We start from the raw sequence: 26,210 nt of genomic DNA, 5'->3' as shown, positions 1-26,210 counted from the left end.
AGTACTATTATTTATTCTGTGGTACGAGTACTAGTAGCGATTTCTGTTAGGCATGATTAATTGATTAGGTACTTAAACATACGGCACGATTCGGGGAATGAATTAGAGTTTCACTAGATATGATAATTATAGTAACGATATGTGACGTTCCACGGCAAAAGGTACTGGAAAGAAATGAAAAATCGCATTTATAATATTTAGCAGTACTAGTAGGAATTTCTGTTAGGCATGATTATGTACAATATGTACTTAAACATAATATTTTATTATGTATTATGAATGTTATGATATAGATAAGGTATAGTTATGCATTCTGCAATACCAGCTAGCTTTTAAACGGCTGCACCCACCTTGACATTTTTCTGTTTGGCCCTATGGTTGACTGGTAGAGAATGCCATGAGGCATTAAGTTCGCCATTTATACCTTTTTTGATGTTTTAAATAAATAAACGCATTATGGCATGTGTATTCATGAGATGAAAAAGTGCAAAATAATTTGACCCTTTATTGTATAATATTGTAACTTTAAAAACCCCTGTACACACTGAGCCAGCGTGGGCCAGTCTGGGGGACGCATTTATGCGTTAGAGGGAGCAAGTGATATTGCTATCTCATTCTACCGCATGGCTGCGTCCCTTGGACTGACTGGCGCCGGCTCAGTGTGTACAGTCGCCATCAGATATATCGGAGCGGCCAAGGTGCTCACAAATATTTGAGCCCGCCTCTATTGTCAAGGCGTTAGAGTGCGTGTTCAGATATTGTGAACACCTTGGCCGCTCCGATATATCTGATGGCGACTGTACAGGGGCCTTTAGAAACAGCAGATATAGATGTTTAGTTATCTTGGCACGAAGCGTACATGGATGGGTTCGACGGCCCGCAGCACTAAGTCCGCCGCGAGCGCCGGCCGGTGGTTCCTGATCCTCGACTCCAGTCTGAAGTTGTCGCAGATCAGGCTGAGAACGCACTTCATCTCCATCATGGCGAAACGCTGGCCTGAAATAAATATATAGTGATTTGAAATAGTTATTTACGATACAAGAGCGGAAAAGAGGAAATTCGAAACGAGTGGCGATAAATTAAAACACGACCGAAGGGTGTGTTTTAAATCGGCACGGGTTGCGAATTACCTATTCGCACGTGTATCGTACAACGTTTTACAGTTGGCCCATTAAACTTTTGACATCGCACGAAAAGTGCTATTTTACGCACTAGTGCGGGAAAATAGGACCATTTATACGTAAATAATTATTTGCTAACAAAGTGAATTCGCGATAGAGGTTTTAAATATGTAGAGAGTACCATTTTGTACCATTTGGAGTTTAAACATAGGTCCATGATGTCCCAGCGCGCGTAAAGGCTCCTCTTCACGTTGGGCCAACGCCAACGCCAACGAGGGACGCATTTATGCGTTAGAGGGAGCAAGTGATATTGCTATCTCATTCTACCGTATGGCTGCGTCCCTCGTTGGCGTTGGCGTTGGCCCAACGTGAAGAGGAGCCTTAAGTTGTTCGCAGAAATCGCGAAGCGTCTGGTTGACGTAAATGGTGACCGAAGAGCTGACGGCTACTTCGCACAACGTATCTGGGCTATAACCGCGAAAATCGAAGTTCGCAAATTGCGGGAATTTTTCTCTGTCACTCTAATTACGCCTTCTTTGGAGTAAAAGAGAAAGATCCCCGCAATTTGCGAATTTCGGTTTTCGCGGTAGCCGCTCGGAATTGCGATACAGCAAGGAAATTCCGCCAACATAATTGGTAAAAAAATGTTCATTTAACGTTCCATTATAAATTGGTTAATAGTAAGGGGCTGGATTGTCCAGAATTGCTAAGCAAAATTAAAATAACTACTCCTGCTAAGCTACCTTGTCCTGGTTTGTAGAAACCGTTTAGCGTTCCATTTGGGAAAACAAATTTAGGTCGTAATTCTGCCCTTTTAAGAATGGCAAAATTATACAATTATATCCCTGGCTCTGCGGGAGTTGACATATTTAACGACAGACTTAAACAATAAGCAGTTTAAAAGGAAGGTGACGAAATATGTTGGCTCACTGAATACCCCAAAGTAATTAGCCCCAGAGCCACAGATTCACAGATGCCTTAAATTGTTATTTTTAAAATATTTATAGAAAATATTTGTATATTAAGTATGTCAAGTACTAGCATTAGTTAATGTAATGATACCTACTAATTCATTTAACCATTAAGTTTATTGCATGTTTACTATTGTTCACAGATACAAGATCACAGATACTGGCAGAATACCAGCGATGTGGCTTGCCGCATCACAATGCTGAGCCAGCGCCTTTTTTGTGCCACACACATGGCTTTATATTATTCAAATGCAATATTTAGTTAATAGTTTTTAGTAATTAAGTTGTTTTGCATGTTCTTATCTTGTTCTTTTATAATGCCGTGTATGTTGTGGGTATGAATATAATAAAGAAATTATTTATCTATCTATTAAGACACTTGTATAAGTTGTGGTTACCTATAATTAGATAAGCATCAGTCCTGATTGTTACATAGATTTAAGAGCATGCAAGATGTTTTATCTGTTGGTAATCCTAAATAAAAAATAATAAAATAAAATGTCTCAAGGGCCTATTTTAGATGTAAGCTAGTTATTAATTTCTTTTAGTAATACCTACGTGTAACATGAGGAAACCGAATAATTTTAACAGCGTATTCCTGATCATATTTAGAGACAAAAATGTCCTATAAACTTTTTTTGAAATCCGCCTAGTTTCAGAGATAATATTAATTTTATATTATTTTATTTTATTCATAAGGCACACTATACAGACGACATTCAATGCATGATTACAATGAAAGTGGTAGGCTTTGTATAAAAAATGCCATCCAAAATTAGTGAGCACAGCAAGAACAATAAGTAACAACGAGCAAAAACTATCCTAAAATTATAAAAAAAAAAACACAAAATATCTTAAAACATACTAAATTTTTAAATTACATAAATGATCGTAACATGTTAAATTGCTTACTATTGTTGTTGTGTAGTATGGTGGCCAAGAACACTAATGACTTGCCTCTTGAAAACTGCTAGCCGTGAGTTGAAAATATCGATGTCTCTATATTGTGAAACTAAATCATTGTACTGACGACACATTCTAACGATTGGGTTATAAAAAGATGTATTATTTTTGTAGATTTGAAGGGCGAAAGTCCTGGGAGCACGGGATCTGAATCGAGGGGTATTGAAAGTGACCAGGGATAATAAGCTAGGCGAGTCAACTTTATGATGAAGAAGTTTGTGTAGGAATAAGAAGTCATGTAGGAGACGGCGAGACTTAAGGGAGGATATGCTAAGTGTATGTAGTCTTTGATCATAACTATGACGTATGAGATCAGGTTTGTATCGATAGGACAAGAGTTTAAGGCATTTTTTTTGTACTCGCTCAATGTTGTTAGAGTGCACATCGTAATGGGGCGACCAGACGATGCAACCATACTCGAGCACGCTGCGTACGAGACTCTGAAATAGGCATAGAAGACTGCTCGGCTTTTTGAAGTCTTTGGTAACACGAAGGATAAATCCCAGCATTTGGTTGCTTTTCTTAGTGATATATTCATAGTGGTACCTAAAATTAAGTTGTTAAATTAATTAAAAAAAATTCAAGTTTTTATTGTTACATTGAAGCGGTTAATTAAGGTCAAGGAAAACACCCAGTTGCTTACAAATAAATAATTTATTATAAAAAAAAGAACTATCCAATTTTGCCGAGCGAGGGCCGTGGTAAAGGTCCGTTATGATTTAAAAAAAAAATGGCCGTCTGGTTCCGTGGCATGGACGGTACTCCCCTGTCGCGCTAGCTGGTCGCGTCGCTGGACCGCTCCGGGTTGATGGGGAACAGTGGGTAGGTGCCGTGACCCGCTGGTGCTGGAGTGGACGGAGGCCTCTGCGGCCTGGGGTACTCTGCGGCCGGCCGGGAGCAAAATACCGCGCCGCCGCCCAGGTTCTGAGTCCGGAACTTGCACCCCTTTACTCGGGGTGCAAGACGGAACTTAATTACGTTTTGATTTATGCAATAGCATAATTACTTATGTTATTTTCTTACTTTTACTGATTTAAACTTTTCTCAATAAAACAATTATAATTTTAAATAAAACGAGGACCGGCCGGCGCGTGTAGGGTCACGGCGCGAGGCTCGTGAACGCAGCCGGCACGGCCGTTCTCTTAAGCGATTGGAGGGAGAGTGGGGCGCTGAGTGATGGCCGGTCGTATAAGTAGGGCAAATCTGCTGACAACGTTGTTCGGCCGAAAGTACACTCGCGCACAGAAACGTTACGTTCATTTCGTAAATTAATGTATTGATTTGGTTAAATCTACATTCTAAGCCTATGATTACAGTTCTTATTTATTTATTATTTTAAGTGTTAGTTGAGTTTAAGATTATGTTTAGTTCAATTACCTACATATAGTAACGTGCAACGTTACATTACCCCGCACGAAACCGAAGGATTTTATTAATCTTAATTAATAAAATCCGCACTAATTCTGAGTACCTATGTATTCGCATTATCCTTCCAAAAGAAATCTCTCATTCTTCACGCATTCAACTAAGCGAGAATAATCTTATAAAAATATTAACGCAACCTGCCATTGGTAAGGTGCACTGTCTATTTATCAGACCAGAGACCCAAACGAATACCAAGCACAACAGATCAAAGCGGAGAAATAAAAACTAAAGGCTTCTTAGAATAAGTGTGTCCCAACCGCGACCTATAATTATATACCTATCCTACGAACATGTAGCCCAACCGCGAAAGTCGTTAAAAAACGAAAGTTGGGAGACATAACATTATTGACATATCATTAGAACATGTATCCCAACCGCGAGGGTCGTTGAGAAACGAAAGTTGGGAGACATAATTATTGTCCTATTACGTGAACAACAAGATTCACGAGTAAACTCGGGAAGCGATTCTAATACATAAAATAAAATAAAATCTCAATAATATATTCCGCGTAAGAAAATATACTATCCAACCGTGAAGGGGTAAGAGTTGAGCGCTAAAACTTATACCTACTCCGTTCTGTTACATAATCAGATAATGGTAACGTTATGGTTGTTATGATTGTTGAGACATTAATGATTGGCTTAGTAAAGAAGCAAATTAAAAGCGACGCCACCAAAAGAGAAGAAGGAAGCAGCGCAACAGAAAAAGAAACAAAATAAAATTTGCAACTAATGTGTACTATTCACAAAATTAAACTTAATAAAAAACACATAAAACAATAATAAAAAAAAAAATGACGCTGTCAACTTCAAACGTGTTTTTATAATTTCTCTTAAATTATTTTCTATATTTTGTATTTACGTGTTGATTTTTAAGTTACTTTTATGGGAAAAGATACCCTAAACATGTCCACATACGATAAGGTATATATCGGGTATCAACTACCATAAAAAACAGGTTCGACATGTTCTACAAGATACTGTCAAAGAAAATCAAATGATAACGAGAAGCAAAACACGGCAATCAGCGTCTCTACGAGTACAAAGCGCACGCCCACCACCCTCGCCCGCCTCGTCCGTCTCCTCGCAGTCGTCGTCGGGCGATGAATTCGCCACCGCGCCCGACACCAGCGAGTCGAGCGACGAGTGCGGGCCGCCGCCGCCGCCGCCACGACCACCAGCGCGACGAGGGCGGCCACCGCTGCCGGCACGCTTGGGGCCTGCGGGACATCTTGCTCCGCCCACGGCTCCCGCTGCCGGTGGTGTAGTGCGTCGCATGCGATGGTCTCAAACCATGAACGAGAACGTCATGCGCGCCTACTATGGGGCTACAGAGGGGGGAACCGACTTATGCGCGTACCGTGTCCGAATGCTTCCACTGTTTCAGGCCCTCGAACCAACCATCGACGTGACTGCGCAACGGCTATCGGATCAGGTGCGAGTCATCCAGCGGCTAAAGCGGTTGGATGACTCGACACTTGATCGGCTTCGCCTGGAGGCTCTCTCTGCTCGCGCAGCCTCTACCTCGGTGCGGGACCCGCCCGCCACATCGCCGGATCCGGTGCCGGCACCCGACCAGGCACCGGGGGCGCCGCGAGTAGATCTCTGTGCCGACGAGGAAGAGTTCGCGCAGAGTGTGAGTAGTACAGCCAATGACCAACTGAGGAGGACTCTGGATGAGGCGATTACGCAGTATCGCTCCACACCCAATACTAGGCCACGATTACCACGTTTGCCTATGAATAGACACAATCTAGCGCTAATGGGAGCCCTAAACGCTTTACTAGAGCCATACTTGCGGACTAGTAAAGATTTAGATGATACGCACGCGATCATGTATTGCGGAGCCATCGCGGCGTGCCGTGTTGCACGAGTCAAGTTTCCGGACTCTGAACGTGCACCTAGGACCGCCGAAGGTGCCCCCGCATGGCAAATACGGATCGAGCGACGTATCAGCTCTTTTAGGACTCTTATCGCAAAGCTGATCTGCTTCAGGGGGGGCAACAATCGACCCCGAGTAATGCGCTTTGTAAACCAGGCATTCGCGGGGACGGATATCAGGCCCCGCGACTACATGGCCAACGTTACGGAGCGCATCGACTTTCTAAAGCAGAAAGTCTATGCATGGGCAAACCGTATTCGCCGCTACAGAGAGCGTGTGGACCGATACCAACAGAATCGTCTTTTCCAGAGTGACCAAAGGAAGATGTACCGAAAGTGGGAGGAAACCAACCTTCGTGCGTCCGACTCGCAGCCACCGGATGCTACTGTCATGAATGACTTCTGGCGTAGCATCTGGTCAGTGCCTGTCGGACACACCGAGGGGGGTTGGATGAGTGTTGTCGAGCGTGAGTGCGAGTCCATCGAACCTATGGGGGCAGTCACCATCAGCCCCGATGACGTAAGTTGTGCCATCCGCACGGCCCAGAACTGGAAAAGTCCTGGGCCGGATGGATTGCACAACTTCTGGCTAAAATGGTTCCGATGCTCGCACTCCTGCTTGGCAGCACAATTTCAACAAGCCCTCGAGCTTGGTTCTCTCCCACCTTCCTTAACAACTGGTGTCACCTTCCTGCTCTATAAGTCCGGTAGTACCACGGAAGCGAAGAACTACAGACCCATCACATGCTTGCCTACACTCTACAAGCTCCTTACATCCATTTTGAGAGCAAAAATCAACGCGCACATTGTCGCAAACAATATTTTGGCCTCTGCTCAAAATGGATGTAGGGTTGGGTCCCGTGGTACTAAAGAGCTCCTCCTCATAGACATGACCATCTGCCAACAAGTCCGGCGGAACAGGGGGGCCCTCTCAGCAGCCTGGATTGACTACAAGAAGGCCTATGATTCGGTGCCTCACTCATGGCTGGAGAGGGTCTTAGAGCTGTATAAAGTTGATACAGCTTTAAGAGCCTTTCTAAGCGCGTGTATGAGGCAATGGACCACAGTTCTTCGTCAACCAGGAGGCGGGGATGAACGCCCTGGCCCGCAGGATTTTATAAGGATTGAGCGAGGAATATTTCAGGGTGATAGTCTGAGTCCCCTGTGGTTCTGCCTGGCTCTGAATCCTCTCAGTACCTTGCTGATGGATTTAGAACTAGGTTGCCGGCTTCGGAGAGGGGGTGAAGTCATTTCTCACCTTCTGTACATGGATGACCTCAAATTATTTGCACCAAATAGCCAAGACTTGCTGGAGCTACTGAAAACCACCGAAGTCTTCAGTAATGCCATCAACATGGAGTTTGGTGTCGATAAATGTGCGGTTATGCACGTACAGCGGGGGAAAGTTGTAAATTCAACAAATTTACAACTTTCTGAGACAATGTCTTTCAGATCCATCTCTGAATCAGAAACCTATAAATACCTTGGTATGTCACAGTCGTTGGGTATTGAGGAAGAGGGTATTAGACGGTCGGTGAAGGAGCGCTTTTTTAGTCGGCTCACAAAAGTACTTAACAGTCTTTTGTCAGGAGGCAACAAAGTGCGCGTCTTCAACGCCTGGGTAATGCCTCTACTCACATACTCCTTTGGCATACTAAGGTGGACTCAGACCGAGCTGGATGCCCTGGATCGGAGGGTCCGACAGCTGCTCACCACACACCGTATGCTGCACCCACGCTCGTCTGTTATGAGATTGTATATCCCACGGAAATGTGGAGGTCGCGGCTTTCTAAACGCCAAAAATCTCCACAACCGTGAGGTGTACAATCTCAGGAATTATTTCCTCAACAATGAGTGTGGGATGCATCGTGATGTGGTGGCAGCTGACAGGGGCCTCACGCCGCTCTCCTTGGCGAACGAGAACTGGCGCAAACCTGTAGTACTAAGCACCGAGGACCGCAAGGCGGTATGGAAGGATAAGCAGCTACACGGGCGGTTCTACAAGGCCCTCATGGGACCCGATGTAGACCTACCCGCGTCGGTGAACTGGCTACGATTCGGGGACCTCTTCGGAGAAACCGAGGGTTTTGCCTGTGCAATTGCGGACGAAGTTATCATGACGAATAACTACCGGAGATATATCCTGAAGGACGGTACGGTCGACATTTGTCGGGCATGCCGCCGTCCCGGAGAGTCACTCAGGCATATTATCTCCGGTTGTTCTCATCTTGCTAACGGCGAGTACTTGCACAGACATAATCTCGTAGCCAGAATTATTCACCAGCAACTTGCCCTCCTATACGGCCTTGTGGACCGTGAAGTGCCGTACTACAAGTACTCACCTGCGCCAGTTCTCGAAAATGGTCGTGCCACGCTCTATTGGGATCGATCTATCATCACTGACAGGACTATTGTAGCCAATAAGCCTGACATCGTGCTGATAGATCGATCGCAGCGCCGGGCCGTGCTCGTCGACGTCACCATCCCCCATGATGAGAATCTCGTGAAGGCCGAGAAGGACAAGTCCAGCAAGTACCTAGACTTAGCTCACGAGATAACCGCCATGTGGGATGTTGACTCGACGATCATTGTTCCTATAGTCGTGTCAGCGAACGGTCTCATAGCGAAGAGTCTCGACCAACACCTAGAGAGACTCTCGCTAGGTGGTTGGATCAAGGGTCAGATGCAGAAGGCGGTAATTTTGGACACGGCGCGTATAGTACGTCGATTCCTCACTCTGCGGCCCTGACCACCGGCAGCTTGGGCCCTGCCCCGCTGCCGGCGGCACCCTAGGTTAGGTTTTTTATAATGTGTTTATAATTTTCTTTTTTATTGTTTTGTAAGTGTTTTTATATTTTACTTTTATATGCATATTATAATTAACCTAACTTAAGAAGGAAAATAAATAAAGAAAATAATAATAATAACGCTTGCGTGACTCAACTGGACTAGAGTTCTACAGCTACAATTAATTCGACCAATTAGATTAAAAATAAATATATCACAGAAAATTACTAACAACTATAACACTTGTGTTGCTTAATGTACCGACGAAGTAAACAACATAGAGTATCGAACAACATAGAGTAAACCCAAATAGTGCAATCTTGGTATCAAATTTAAAAGGAACATCAAAGAAAATAAATTATTGATTAAAATAATAAATTAACTGGTAAAATAATAATAATTGATTGTTAAAATTAATTAAATAAATAATTTAAAAACGTTAAAATAATTAAAATTCGAGAAGCTCTTAAGGATAAACACACTTGTCACTAAATAAAATTCGTACACATTAGTTGCTGCAACCAAAAAATAAAAGCAGACGTTTCACAAAAAAACAACACAAACACCAACTACTACTACCAACGGAACCAGACCTTGACCACGTTAAAGGGCGCCACTGATGCGGTTAAGGCTGGGTGGTCAAGGAAAACACCCAGTTGCTTACAAATAAATAATTTATTATAAAAAAAAGAACTATCCAATTTTGCCGAGCGAGGGCCGTGGTAAAGGTCCGTTATGATTTAAAAAAAAAATGGCCGTCTGGTTCCGTGGCATGGACGGTACTCCCCTGTCGCGCTAGCTGGTCGCGTCGCTGGACCGCTCCGGGTTGATGGGGAACAGTGGGTAGGTGCCGTGACCCGCTGGTGCTGGAGTGGACGGAGGCCTCTGCGGCCTGGGGTACTCTGCGGCCGGCCGGGAGCAAAATACCGCGCCGCCGCCCAGGTTCTGAGTCCGGAACTTGCACCCCTTTACTCGGGGTGCAAGACGGAACTTAATTACGTTTTGATTTATGCAATAGCATAATTACTTATGTTATTTTCTTACTTTTACTGATTTAAACTTTTCTCAATAAAACAATTATAATTTTAAATAAAACGAGGACCGGCCGGCGCGTGTAGGGTCACGGCGCGAGGCTCGTGAACGCAGCCGGCACGGCCGTTCTCTTAAGCGATTGGAGGGAGAGTGGGGCGCTGAGTGATGGCCGGTCGTATAAGTAGGGCAAATCTGCTGACAACGTTGTTCGGCCGAAAGTACACTCGCGCACAGAAACGTTACGTTCATTTCGTAAATTAATGTATTGATTTGGTTAAATCTACATTCTAAGCCTATGATTACAGTTCTTATTTATTTATTATTTTAAGTGTTAGTTGAGTTTAAGATTATGTTTAGTTCAATTACCTACATATAGTAACGTGCAACGTTACAACATAGTGTAAAAGGCCTTTTTGAGGGTGATGTTGCTGCTATGGGACGTAGTCTAAATATCCTTAATGATAGATGTCAAAAAGTGACAAGTAACACTTTGAAAAAACCGGGCAAGTGCGAGTCGGACTCGCGCACGAAGGGTTCCGTACAATAATGCAAAAAAAAAAAAAAAGCAAAAAGAAAACGGTCACCCATCCAAGTACTGACCCCTCCCGACGTTGCTTAACTTTGGTCAAAAATCACGTTTGTTGTATGGGAGCCCCATTTAAATCTTTATTTTATTCTGTTTTTAGTATTTGTTGTTATAGCGGCAACAGAAATACATCATCTGTGAAAATTTCAACTGTCTAGCTATCACGGTTCGTGAGATACAGCCTGGTGACAGACGGACGGACGGACGGACGGACGGACGGACGGACGGACAGCGAAGTCTTAGTAATAGGGTCCCGTTTTACCCTTTGGGTACGGAACCCTAAAAAGTAGGTTTTAGGAAAAAAATAATGTAAAAATCAATTTTTAGTGACAAGTTTACCAATAACATTTATTTTTATGTACATTCAAAAAATTGAAAATACAAAACAAAACATTTTTTTTTGGTGAAATTGACCTAATCTCATATTACATTTTTTCCTTCTTTTGACCTCAGAAATACGTGGTAAAGTTATTCGGTTTCCTCATGTTACACCGTGTATATCTTGTTTGTAAATAAATAATTTTTCATAATATGTTTTAATGTGAGATTGACAAATTGTTACAGCCTGGCAAAAAAGAGTAGAAATTAAAAAGTGGCAACACTGTATTGTCGTCCCGTTCTCTTGTGTATATTGATTTGAAAGGGACGACACTACAGTGTTGCCACTTTTCGATTTCTACTCTTTTTTGCCAGGCTACATATTATACAAATGCTTTCCCACTGCACAGGCATTTTCACCGTTGAATATTTAATGTGCACACGCCACACATCCCATTTCAAACTTTTTCGTCCTCATTAAAGTGCTCTGTGAGTGAATGAGTTTCAATGCGCATTATATTGGTGAATTAACTTTTCCTTGTCATTCGTTGCCATGGTTACCGTCACCTGAGTCACTCTAAATTTCACTGTTTCACGGGGATCAAATGTAGAATACCTAAACCTTTTCAAACAATGAAAGACCTGAATCGGTTTAACCACCTTCAATACACATAAGTATTTACATTTAAAAAACGAGAAAGCGCGAGTTCGTTTAACTCGCGCACTGAGAGTTCCGTACATAAACTTGCAACTGTTTCATGCACTACAAAAGTGAAATGATTTTGACCAGTATCCCTAGTGTAAATTTCATTCGATAGAGCGACGACGTGACGTACCTACTCATTTGCGTTAAGGGGTTGTGCACAAATCACGCGAGGTGGTTTCGGCTACTTTTTGACCCCCACTTCCCCTTGGTGATATTTGGTGAGGTTTTTACCTACCCCCCTCCCCCCACACAACATCTCGTGTATTTTTTTGAAATTTTTCATTCGACATAATTTTAAGATAAACAGTATTGTATGTAGAAAATCTTGTTTATTATTCTATTTTCGTTAAATAGACTCGCTATTTTGAAGTGCAGAGTGAAGATTTATGTTTAACGAAACCGAGAAAAAGTATATCTAGGTACTCATGTGGTAGGTTTTTTTCCTTAGTTTCATTCGCTGTAGAAAAATACACGTGAGGTTTCCTTATACCCCCCCTCCCCAACGTGATTTATCGTGATTTTTTCGTGACCCCCCCTCCCCTATCGAACCCCGCGTGATTTGTGCACAAGCCCTAAGTGGCATTTTTAAATTTATTCTAAGCTTAATAGCATCGTTCGCAGAAGTTTCAGTATTAAAATTAATTAATGCGCCCAATAAAAATGTTTTCAACACGAAAGAGGTCTGTATAGGTACCTACTACTTAGTAACGAAATTTTGCTCACTTCTTTCTTAGGTAATATTGGGCTTTTTCCATAGTTGGTAAATAAAAAATAACACTTTCAATGCTGGGTCTATGTCTGGGTTAGCCTTGTTCATTCATTACTATTCCAAATTTTAAATCGATAGCTTAACCCTTAATCAAACGGAACATTTTTTATCAGATTTTTGAAAACTAAGATTGGTTTTTAGGTAATTTGGGTGCGTAAATTACGAAAAAATATATAAAAAGAATATTAGTGGGGGGGAAAGGGGGTTTTGCGGTGGGAAATAATTTCCCGTTACGGAATAGCAAAATTTTGAATGAAGTGGGAAATAGTTTCCCATTGTCCGATACGGTTACGAACTTTTTACTAGTTATAGTCCTGCAGCGCTGGCTATATTTTGAGCCCTAACTTAAAGTAATATTAAAGTCAAATTTTTTTTCGCTTACGAATGCTGTTTTAAGATGTTAATCTTACATTTTGTTTTGTGTCACAGATATTATTTGCTTTTTAAGTTATTTAATAATTTGTGGTAATTATTTTTATTTTGAATTATTTTGGAGAAAAGAATATTAGAGAGAAAACATGTAACTGTGTCGCATTTAGGATAGTTTTTTTAATGTGAAAACATAGTTTGTGTCAATTACGTCCATTGCAATCGGATACTATGTCATACTATTCAAAATGACTCAAAAAATAATTAAAGTTAAAATAAATTGCTGACGTCGCATTTAATCGTATCGATATGTACATTACATGTTTTTGTGTCTTATTGAGGCACAGCTTCATAAGATTTTTGATAATTTTGTTCTAACAGGCTATTACCATAACAAAAGAATATTAAGGTTACTAGAGTTCACACCTTATTAATATAAAAGGCGGGATAAATAAGAAATATGAATTTGTGTCAGTTTCATCCATTGCATAAACAAATAATACAAAAATAATGTTCGCGTTCATACGACGCTAGCGGGTGGCTCTTAACGGGCAACGCGGGCCGTGCACGGGGAGCGGGCGCGGCGGGCGCGGCGCGACCTTGGCGTGACGGCGGGTAAGGGCCTCTCTCTAAAAACCACACGTTGCGTACGCAACGCATGTTTACTTTGCCTGCGCGCCAAATTAACGCAACTTATGCAAAGTTATACTACTACAAAGAGAACTTATAGATATTGTACATTATGTCACCATTTAGCAAAATAACTGTAAGTGTGTAAGTAAGAAAGAGAATTAAGGTCTGTTTATATCTATACACATTGAAAATGTGAAATTCCTCTTTAACATTCGTTACGTAACGTTGATTAACAAATATGCGACATATCCATCCTGAGGGCCTACCGCGAACATCGCAATTCGCAAATTGCGGACATCTTTCTATGTCACTTTTATTACGTCTAATTGGAGTAAAAGAGAAAGAGTTCGCAATTTACAAACTTTAGTGTTCACGGTTACGCATCATATACTTGTGACAATGACAGGAAAAAGGTACCACTTGAGTAAAATTTGCTTATTAATGCCGTGACTTGAGGTAACTTTCATTCTTTGATAAAAATATTACTTCTTGAACTTAATTTATATTAATGTTATTAATATTTTGATTTCTATATCTAATTATCTAATCAAGTCTAACTTCAATATATCTTAATTATATGGACTAATAAATTTTAATATAAACATTTTTTTTTTCATTATAAATAGCACAAACCAGTCTTTCCATACTTAACGTAAATTATGCACATAATTTTTTTTATGTATTTTTTTGTTCTTAGCATTTTTTTACAATAGATATTATTAATTACACATATTGACGTTATTTAAAGCCTGTTTATTCTTATGTTTTGAATACATTTACCTTAAATAATAATTACCAATACTTTTGATAGTTCAAGCTTCTTAGATAATACCTTTGGGTTCAATTGGCGTAAAGGACATTTTGGCGAAAATAAGTTATATCCACTACCGTAGCCTCAAAGGGCTTAACTGACAAAACGCGATTTTCCAGGAGAGCCAAAAATCAGTTTTGTTTTGAGAAAAAAATCAGACAGTTTTGTTTGTTTGAATTAACTGATGCCTGTATGTGGCTTATTCCTAATTTTTTGAGGTCTTTTAAACTGATTTCTTGAATACAATGCTTATTTATGAAAATAGCATGTCAGTTACGCCAAAAAACACGACTATTTTTAAAAAGGCGTCCCTCACGCCTCTTCTTTGCAATATTGGCAACTTGCATTTAGGGAACACTATACTTCTAGTACTATACTTTACATTTTTTTTCCGAAAAATTATAGAGATGTATTCACTGTCAAGTTTTCCCCATTTTTGTTATATTGGATACTTAAACGTGGAAAAGGTCGTTTTCTTAGCCACAAAAACAATGTTTTTTTTTTATTTGTTTATATTTTAATTTGGTAGGTGAGAAGAGATCTCTGCTAAAAACAATTGAAAACCGAAGGGGAAACATGTTGGGGCACATGATACGTCACGATACTTACATAAACTCTATAATTGAAGGCAGAATAGAAGAACAGAGAGGCAGAGGAAGACCGAGACGTGCATATATTGACCAGGCCAAAGAGAAAATTAATGTAGTGACGTGACGCATCAGGGAGCTCAAAACAGTGGCAGAGAAAAGAACGGAATGGCGAATACTCCACCGACAAGAGCTAGGCTACTATGAAGTATTTGAACTAATTAAATTGAAGTATTATTATTATACATTTACCCTCAATAATAATTACCAACACTTTTGATAGTTCAAGATTCTTGGATAATAATTACCTTTGGGTTCAATTGGCGTAAAGGACATTTTGGTGAAAATGAGTTATATCGACTACCGTAGGCTCAAAGGGCTTAACTGACAAAACGCGATTTTTCAGGAGAGCCAAAAAACAGTTTTGTTTGAGGAAAAAAATCAGACCTTTTTTGTTTGTTTGAATAAACTAATGCCTGTATGTGGCTTATTCCTAACTTTTTGAGGTCTTTTAAACTGATTTCTTGAACTTACAATACAATGCTTATTAACGAAAATAGCATGTCCGTTACGCCAAAAAACACGACTGTTTTTTATAAAGGATGTCCCTTACGTCTTTTCTTTATTGTTTATCTTATTAGAAAAAGGGCGTAATGTACTAAACTTTAAACTGTTTTAGTACCATTTGGCGTAAATCCAATAATTTCGTTGCAATATTGCCAATATTGCTACTACTTGCATTTAGGGAACACTATACTTCTAAGTACTTACTATAATTTACATTTTTGTTCCGAAAAAATATAGAGATGTAGTATTCACTGTTAAGTTTTTCCACATTTTTGTTATTTTGAATACTTAAACGTGGAAAAGGTCGTTTTCTTAGCCACTAAAACAATGTTCTATTTATTTGTTTAGGTATATTACTTCAACAGAATCACTGCTGTCCTACCATTGATGTATATATTGATATTGCAAAGTTCCCAGTGTGAGGCACAGTTTGGTTAAGCGGTGTTTTGTGTGAGCGACCTTTCTACTAATGTATTTAATTCATGTACCTATACTTTCGGCTTTTCTTTTTATTTTCTTCATTAGGCGAGCAAATGCATTGAATTTATCAACTTAGTGTATTAATATACCAATATTACATAACGTATTCATTAACTACATTTCAATCTTTTTATTTTGTTTTGTTTTGTTCTCATCTTTTGAATTCTAAGACCTCTGTTATTCTAGGCGCTATAAGTGTTAAACTTAGCTATAAGTGTTAAACTTAGCTATAAGTGTTAAAACTTAAGATCTATTGTAAGGCTTCTATTGCCATTTTCAATTATGCTTCTTTTTTTTCTCTTTCTTTTTGTACGCATGTGTGTGTGCGTAGGTGCTAGCATTAGTTTAAAATGTAATACTTTGTAACTACCTGTGAGTTCCTGTAATTGGCTTCCTATTTTAATCTTGTTGTCTATTGTAAATTTTATAGCTGTTGGTTCTCCTAACATAAATAAATAAATAAATAGATATACAACAATTTCTAACAAATTAATTTAACTATAGAAAGTATTATGCGTTATTTCTGTTTGTAATGTTAATTAGATTATAAATTTAACTTTTACATATTAAAATACTATTAGGTACAATAGTAGTTTAGAAATTTCATATGCCTATTCAGTAAAACTTAATGAATATGATCGCATATTTATGACATTACATTAGAGTAGAAAAAGGCCAGGCTTACGTACTTCTATGGATTTAAATGCAAACGTTAATTTAACTAAACAGTAACTTTCATAAGGGTAATCCTGTAAATTAGGGTTAAAACAAAAAAGTATTAATGATACGTTTTAATCAATAGGTATTACCAATGACCCAGTCACAAACAAAACTAAAAGTTATCAGTCTTACCTTAATTAAACGCCATAATTATCATTTGAATATAGTCATGTTTTATTATTTTCATAAAACTGATGAAAAAGTACCCACTAGTTCAGTTTAAATTGTCAAAATTTAGTAACCCTATAAATAAAGCAATGAGCACATGAGTAGGTAATGGTAAGTACCTACTTAATAAAAAAATTCACAAGGAAAGTATAACTAGCTCATCCCACTTAAACACAAAAAAACAACAATTATAAACCCGAAATTATACATAGTATGGGGGCGTATCTCGTACATTGAATTATCTAACACTCGTGTAAACATCCATTAGTTATGGGCGTAACGTACAATTAGCACTCAAAAAGCGCAAAGAGGCGTAACGGACAAAAAATTACCACATATTTATTTAATAAAATTTCCGATGCAAAAGACATCCACGCAAATCGTACACAAAGTTGGGAGTTACGCCAAAATGTCTAACAAAATTTTTTTGAATTGTCAGATACGGCCAAATGCGTTGGAAAATTGTGTTCAAGCATTGATTTTTCATAGTGCTTAACGGACATTTTTTTCAAGTTATCGAGACGTTAAATAATACTATTCGATAGAAAAAAAAATACTGAGTATAACTGCATTTTCGCAATTTTGTCCCTTACGCCCTTTGAGCCTACGGTAGTCGTTATATACAGTTTTGTTCAGAATTCCAAGCGCTTTCGTTCGATATCTCTTAAAAAGTTGCCTTTACGACCCAATTTTTGCACTATGAGCTTGCAAAAACAGCTTATCTCAATGGTAAATTACCAGTTATAAATTAGAAATATGGATATTATCGTAAAGGTTACCGCTATAAATATTGTTGTAAATGACTTACATGTGTTTTGTCTTCCTTTAAGCCCTTCATTTGTCTTGATGATTTTTCATATCGTATCTCGTATGGTCAGTATGGTCGTAAAGGACATATTATACTACATATTGATATTATTTTACTTGCCCTTTATTTTCGTCCCTTTAGGAAACTGCGGGCTGCTGGGGTGCTGACGCGAAACAATTTGTGCGTGACATAGGCAAAAGGGAGAGGATCCCCACTCTGAATCTTTTCTGGTGCAGAGGCTGTCCATAGCCATCCAGCGGGGTAATGCCGTGAGTATTATGGGCACTTTTGCACCGGAAGCGATAAAGAACGGGTGTGACTAATAGTTACTGTGTAATTATTTTTAAGATGTAAAATTCCTATGTATGAAAATTTTAATAAACAAATTTCTTAGGATTTTAGATACTATACTATTATAACTCTAATCGGGATATACCTGGCATGATCAACTACCGTTTGATACATTTTTAAGCTTCGTAACAGTAAATTATGCTGAGAAAAGTTAACATGTGTACCGTGACTGGTAACTAATACACCCCGAATTTGGAATAAAATAGTCTGATAACGTCTCTTACGTCCCCCTAATAAACAAGATTCACTAAATTAATAAAAAATTTCATGGGCGTAAAGGACATTCATAGTGTTTTTGACCAATTTTAAAGGAAATTAACTTCTTTCGTATTTAATTTATAGATATGATTGCTAATTCAGGTTAAAGAGACTAACATTTTGAGTACTTTTCCAATACACATCAAAAACATAGCTCGATAAACCACAAAAATATATTATAACATTTAAAAAAAATGCAGTTTTTCGCGTCTCCTGAAAAGTAGCATTTTGTTCTTTACGCCAATTGAACCAAAAGGTATCGTAATAATATATATTACTAAAATTAATAAAATCAGTCTTTATATTATGTATCAACTAGGTACATATTATAGTTGCACATGCAAGTGCAAATATTTTCATTGCATTCAATTCATGCTATGTTTTGGGGGGCGTGGCTAACGATAATCGCAAGCCAACATTTTTTCTCATAATTATACCAACCCGGTGGAGCCCGTAATATCACCAAAATAATTAAAACAATTATATTCTGCTCCTCAAACGAACATACTTTTTTTTTCAATAACTTTTATAATTTATGAAGTCTTGTATTCAATGTACATCATCATCATTATAATTGACGTTGCTTGCCAGGCTTTATACATCACAAAATTTGCAATACATTGCGTCTTAAAATAATCTTAAAAAGTGTTCTAAATATGGAATAAAAGTTATTTTTAAAAGTCGCTGATGTGACATTCTCATTCAAAAGGTAGGGACCACTTTGTCGTTTACCATAAAGACGAAACTTTATTGTATCTTTATACAAATAACCTGTCAGAGAGTCCTTATGGCAAGGATAAAGTGGTACCTTTTGATTGCGAACTTCACGAATGTTGGTCAGTATGAGGAGCCTATGAAAAGATGCCTCCGAATGAAATAAATACACTGTAATGGCTCCTCTACACGATGGGCCAATGCCGGCCACACCAAGGGACGCATTTATGCGTTAGAGGGAGCAAGTGATATTGCTATCTCATTCTACCGCATGGCTGCGTTCCTTGGAGTGGCCGGCGTTGGCCCATCGGATAGAGAAGCCATAATGTTCATCTAACAAGCACCCTACCCGCGTAGGTAGCCTTCCCCGCGTACGCCGTTCATGCAAAGTTTTATTTTGCCAAATAGTAAAAAACCGTGGTTGAAAATGACCCAAATTATGAATGTTGTCTCGATGTGGCATTATAATAATGTAGACGTAAACTTAATAACATGAATTTTTTTTTGTGGCAGATACTTGATTTTTATAAGAAAAAAAAAATTAAAAATAAAAGCGGTGGATGAATTTGACACACATTTGTTTGAATAACATATTATAATATCCTGTGAAGTACAACACTTCACTTACCGACTATAATTTTATTTTAGGCATTTTAGGTTCACTATTAGGTATTTATTAAATGTCATTATACCCGTGGATGAAAATGACACAAAATGCGTGTGTATGTCGGAAGCCACTTTGCTTTTACAGGGAAACAAAGAATTTCATCTCGAATATTGTTTTTACCGAATGCTGTTTAAAAAAAGAAATACCTAAATTTCTACCTAAGCAAATACCTAGGATGACACAAATTATTATTATTAGGTTTAGTATGTGGTCTGGAAACTATATGTAAAAAATAAGCAACATTAATAATCTTATAACTTCAAAAGTTATTGCTATCGGACTATTAGTAGCTCCCCCCGGCTTTGCTTGGAATTCAAGTATGATCGTTTAGCGTTATCTTCAAAAATCAAAGAAATAAATAAAAGAAAAAAGAAAACAAAAACAGGCACAGATTTTTTTGTGTAGGTAACGCTACGTCTTACGTAGGCGAACAACGCGCGAACGCGGCGCGGCGCGGCGCGGCGCGGCGCGGCGAAAGCGGCCGCCGCCGCGCCGCGCCGCGCCGCGCCGCCTGACATTCGCGTGCAAATCGCGCCGCACCGCGTTCGCAACGAGATCGCTTACGTAGGACACTTCTATGGGCATCAAAGGATTGATTTCGCCGCGCCGCGCCGCGCCGCGTTCGCGCGTTGTTCGCCTACGTAAGACGTAGCGTAACAGGCAAACGGGCATATATTTTTATTTATGGAAACAAACACTGGGAAATAATTTCCCACTTGATAAAACCTACCAATTTTTTTGTAAATCGTACGCTCAGGAACAAACAATGGGAAATAATTACCCACTTAGTAAAACCTTAAAATCTTGGCTAAATCATATCGTTATCAAAATTCTTTTCAAGCAAAACACAGGGAAAATAAGTCTAGTTTATGATAGTATTCAGTGTGCATACACTGAATACTATCATAAACTAGGCATTTACAAGATTTTTTTTCTCAGTTAACCTCAAAACACTAAAAAAAATGTCGTTATTGCAAAAAATCACAACAACTGACATTAACTTTGACGTATGGGCTATAACCGCGAAAATAGAAGTTCGCAAATTGCGGGCATTTTTCTCTATCACTCTAATTACGCCTTCGTTGGAGTAAAAGAGAAAGAGCCCCGCAATTTGCGAATTTCGGTTTTTGCGGTAGCCGCTATGGTCACAAATGGCGGCCATTAGAAAAGTGTTGCCATTTTTCAAATTCAAAATGTTACTAAGATTTTAAATCTGTATGGTTGGTATCGCTGAGTGCTGCCTTTAAAAAGATAAAAAATATTTCGTAAATTAAAATGAAGTGGGAAATAATTTCCCGATATTTGATTAAGGGTTAAGTAGTTCTCGATATATTTAGCGATGGGACAGTCATCCCGACGGACGGAGTCGCACCATAGAGGGGTTCCTTTTTACCTTTTTGGTTCGGAACCCTAAAAAGATCGATCAAAAAGAAAGATTGAGTACCTTCGAAGTTTTTACGTCGATTGAAAAGTTAAATAAAGTACCTTTTCAAGCCATGCGTGAGTTGAACACGAACAGACATGCACTTAGACTTTATAGGCTGGCCATGTTCCCTTTAAAAGCGCGAGTGCGGGCGAATCTTCGGGTACAGTTAGGGTTTCGAGAATTCTGGAGCCCAAATTCTCGAGTCTCGAGTCTTTTTTATAAACCGTAAAATTTTAGTATAGGTACCTACAATAACAATATATATTGCGGTTTTTGATCGGTTGGTTGAATTGGACGTAACCATTTAACCAACTTACTGTGTGCCTCATATGAAGGCTCAAAGTCACCCAAAGGGCAATGGAGAGGGTATGCTTGGAGTCTCTCTCTGCGTGATCGCATCAGAAATGAGGCCATCCGCAGCAGAACCAAAGTAACCGAAGCCCTCCGAATCGCTAAACTTAAGTGGCAGTGGGCGGGGCACATTGCCCGTAGAACCGATGGCCGTTGGGGCGGAAAGGTTCTCGAGTGGCGACCACGTACCGGAAGGCGCAGCGTGGGTAGACCCCCCACAAGGTGGACTGATGACCTGGTGAAGGTCGCGGGAGTCCGCTGGATGCGGGTGGCGCAAGACCGGTCATTGTGGCACTTTTTGGGGGAGGCCTATGTCCAGCAGTGGACGTCCTCTGGCTGATATGATGATGATGATGATGATGATTTAACCAACAGTCCGCAATGTAACTAAAATCCCATGCGAGTTCGCGCGCAGTCTAAATCATCTTAGGTATTTCATTTATGGTAAATCTTGGATTCACCCAAACACGGCGACCATACTAGAATAGCATCCGTCTGATCACGGCTTTTAAACTTGCTTTTACGTATTTCTAACAACTCTTAGAGGGAAAAATCTTGAGAACTCGTGTTTTTACTGTTAAACTAAATGATAATTGAGGACTGACCTCGTGACCTCTTAGCTTAGAAAGGAATCCAGGTTATTAGGATAACGCTAAGTGAAGGTTGAGTCAAAGGGTTAACTTGACTGGGAAAATCCATTATCCGGAAGGCTACGGGTTTTCTTTTTGACCCTAAATAAGGTAATTTATTTATTTATTTATTTTAATCTTTATTGCACAATACATGAAGGTACAAATGGCGGACTTAATGCCTTAAGGCATGCGAGTAATTTTCCAAAAAAATTACACTGAATAATAAATAATTAGCCGAACTTAATGACTAGGTCGCGGGTTCAAACCCCGGCTCGTACCAATGAGTTTTTCGGAACTTATGTACGAAATATCATTTGATATTTACTAGTCACCTTTCGGTGAAGGAAAACATTGTGAGGAAACCAGACTAATCCCAATAAGCCTAGTTTCCCCCCGGGGTTGGAAGGTCAGATGGCAGTCGCTTTCGTAAAAACCAGTGCCTACGTCAATTCTTGGGATTAGTTGTCAATCGGACCCCAGGCTGTGAGCCGTGGCAAAATGCCGGGATAACGCGAAGAGAAGAAGCCGAACTTAATGACTACTGAACCTATAGCCGAAACAAGACCGAAGTGATCCCATAAGTGTTCCGTGAACAAAGTTTTGTACGGAACACTAAAAAAAAAATAACTGACCTTAAGTGAAAAAGGAATAAAATTTAAAATATTTTTTTTTTATTCACTCCTAATTTTTTGAATAATATAAAAAATTAAAAGAGTCTAACATAGGGGCAGAGCTATGGTAAATATAAGGTAAGGTGGGGTAAGAGCGTAAGATTAACATAGTTTATTTTCCTCGGGGCAAGACAAACAGTATGAGGAATCCATACAACTGATAGTCTTATCCCGGTGATAGTCTTACCTTACATCAAGTTATGTTAAAATATTTTTCATAATGTCAATATCCAGAGAGGAAAATGGGTACAAGGTTTGTATGGAGAAGCATCCTCTTTCATCTTAAATACACGGTGTAACATGACGAAATCGAATAATTTTAACAGCGTATTCTTGATCATATTTAGACAAAAAAAATGTCCTACCCGGGTATAATCTTTTGATTCCAACAGGGAGTGTTACTGCAATGTTCTGCCGCCAGAGTGCAGCACTAATTTGTTTAGTAAACCATAGAGTAACTTATACATACTAGGTCTTAAACAGTTTCTTGACAAGTTTTCACTATGAGTACTATGACATTGATGCATCAAGGCGGTTGGTTTACAGTTGGTCTACCGCTAAACGCAAAAATCGAAATTTCTTTATCTGCCTCTCTATCGATCGAATAGGCAAGAGTGACACTGACACAGTCAGACCAAGAAAAGTCTGCGGCAGATTTGATAGCTTACGCAGTGCAGGTGTTATTTTAAACCTCATACTTCCATAAAATTATGACGTATAAATAACAATTGCACTACGTGGGCTATCAAATCCGCTGCAGACTTTTTTTGGTCCGACTCTAGAGAGGTAGAAACCGAACTTTCGACTGTCGTTTTTCACGGTAAGCCAGTGATTGACCTAGTGACGCCGTCTACGCAGAGTTTTGTGTAATATTCCCTATTGAAGATATTCTTACCAATACAGTTCCTAGGGCCGGCGCTGAAGGGCACAAAGGCGTAGGGTCTGTGGTCTGCCTCCAGAAACCTCTGTGGCCTGAACTCGTGAGGGTCTGGGAACAGGTCCTGACGTCTCTGGAGGTCGTAAATGCGGACGGCGACTTGGGTGCCGGCGCGCACTAGAACGTCATCTGGACAAATGGCCATTTTATTTAAAGTTGTCCCCTACACATTTTTTCAAAATTGGGATTTTTCTATCCTAATAGGAGAAAAAGAGTGTCCCAAGGTTTTTTCCCCATTCCGTTACCATTTTTTCATAGACTTTGTATGGCGGTTTCGGAATGGAAAGATCGAAAAATGTATGGAAATCTTGGGACACTTTTTTTCTCCTATTAGGATAAAAAGAGCTCATGATTCTGAGTAGAAATAACATAAAAAAACCAATTTTGAAAAAAAAAGTGTAGGGGACAACTTTAAATAAAATGGTCCAAATATGTTTCCATTTCATTTATTTATTGCATTCCATGGTATGTACAGATGGTATTTTAAATTAAATTGAACAGCATGGACCCTGAATAGGGTATGGCAAGTTAAACTTAATTAGCTACATACTTAAAATTACCTTACAAAACATATTATATATGTATTGCTTAATATAGTTAATTATCTAGTTTCATCACAGTAATTAGTCATTACGGAATCTAATTATCATTTTTGTCAATTTCATTTGTGATACATCTTTTATCGCTGTCAGGCGTGGCTCACTCCGCGATTTCGTCGCTTTGCTACAGGTAGCTAAAAGTACATCCGATCCACCCCAATTTTGGGGAAAGCCCTACGCCGCGCGTGACGCTGTCGCCACCTAGCGGCCATATCTGTGCTGATCGTAACAGACGCGTTTTGTTAGAGAGTGAGTCTTCTGTACCTAGTACTATTATTTATTCTGTGTCGCTGTGTACTTTTCTTTTAACAGGTAACTATACTCATCGAGACAATTCTAACAGAACCAAACACAATTTGAGGTGTTATATGGGCATTTTAACTTAAAAGGTGTACCTACCATTTACTTTTAGTCAAGAAACTTTTCCTTCTCACCGAGCATAAAGTCCTCAGTAACAGTCCGTCCAATAAACGGTACGCTGGGATACAGGCGGAGCGTCTCCTTGATCACAGCCTCTAGATACTTCATTTCGGTGAAGTCAGACATGGTGAACGCGCGATCCGCCTCGCCGACGATATTGCGATATTCTTCACGAATTTTATCCTGGAATTTGAGTAGGTTAAAAAAAGTCAAAAATAATAAGTACTTTACGTTGCCTACCGTAACAAGCCGTAGGTTTAAAAACGGTGATTCTCTTTCAAACATTAACCTATCTTAATAATGGGATAAAACGGGACAATCTCCCCCTTGACTCCTAAATCCCCACTCTGCTCCCACCCCCACTCCTCAACTCCCCAACCATCACCATCTCTAACACCCGACTCCAATGACCACGACTCCTTTTGGACGCTAATGACCGATATATCCGCACCGCAGGTCCAACGCCAGACGGATTAATCGGTCACAGACCACAGAGTAACACAGACCTACGTGCATATGTATAAAGTTCAATTTCAGTTTTGACACTTTGGTGACGTAGCGTCCGAGTGACAGCTTTGTCATTTAAAACACACAGACATATATTTGTACACACACACAGACAGAATATCAGTAAATGTACAGTCGCCATCAGATATATCGGAGCGGCTAAGGCGCTCACAAATATCTGAACACGCCTCTATTGTCAGGGCGTTAGAGCGTGTTCAGATATTGTGAACACCTTGGCCGCTCCGATATATCTGATGGCGACTGTACAGTCAACTGCAGACATAGTAAAGTTGGCCCTCATACAAACAAATTTATATGCAGAGTGGTTCAGTTATCTCTTGTCTCTGCAGCTGACTGTACGTTGATGATATAGCAACATACGCACCTGTGCTTCTGGATGATCAGCCAACAACATTATGCCAAAAATTAAGGCATTCGCGGTAGTGTCATGACCCTAAAAACAAATTTCAACAAATAAAAGAATTTTATCATATATCAATAGTGACTTCGTAAACCTGATTAAAAAGTTTCATTTAAATAGGCTAGCCTATATGACATTTGAGAAATCTTCTATCTGCAAGGGTTAAAGGTTTTGGCAAAAAATTCATTTTTGGTACAAGCTTTTATCGCTGACTGTACTTTTCTTACGACAGACAGCTAATACTCATCGAGGCAAAAAACCCCTAACACAATTAGGTTGCGTTGTTTCATCACAGAGTTCCTATGGCCACCTCCTGTCTCCATCATCTGATCAGCTCGATGGTACCATAATATTGCATTGTCATCCGATTTATACATGCATGCAAAATTTCAGCTCAATCGGAAACCGGGAAGTGGATCAAATTTAACTTTCAAGATTTGATTACAGACCGACAGACAAACAACGGTCAGGTGAAACTAAATAAAAACTTGTAAAAACCAAACCTTATTCTGTTAAGTGTTATTTTAAACGTCAAACTCCTATGAAATTATGAC

The 26,210-nt window shown here is 39.5% G+C and overlaps 1 protein-coding gene across 1 annotated transcript in view; it reads right to left on the bottom strand.

Annotated features, from left to right (window-relative positions):
- Positions 1 to 837: 837 nt before the first annotated feature.
- The window catches only part of LOC134669417 (cytochrome P450 4C1-like), a 52,750-nt gene continuing 27,377 nt past the window's right edge, over positions 838 to 26,210 (bottom strand). The window contains exons 7-10 of the mRNA XM_063526988.1: positions 25,621 to 25,689; positions 24,743 to 24,911; positions 23,668 to 23,838; positions 838 to 996 (exon numbers count right to left, since the gene is read on the bottom strand). Coding sequence (XP_063383058.1) covers positions 839 to 996; positions 23,668 to 23,838; positions 24,743 to 24,911; positions 25,621 to 25,689 — 567 coding nt within the window. The 3' untranslated portion in view covers position 838. The remainder of the gene's footprint in view (positions 997 to 23,667; positions 23,839 to 24,742; positions 24,912 to 25,620; positions 25,690 to 26,210) is intronic.

Source organism: Cydia fagiglandana, chromosome 12 (genome assembly GCF_963556715.1).
Source record: "Cydia fagiglandana chromosome 12, ilCydFagi1.1, whole genome shotgun sequence".
In the NCBI taxonomy this organism is placed as follows: domain Eukaryota; kingdom Metazoa; phylum Arthropoda; class Insecta; order Lepidoptera; family Tortricidae; genus Cydia; species Cydia fagiglandana.
The sequence above is the reverse complement of the archived record's forward strand: the minus strand, read 5'-3'. Positions and strand labels throughout refer to the sequence as shown.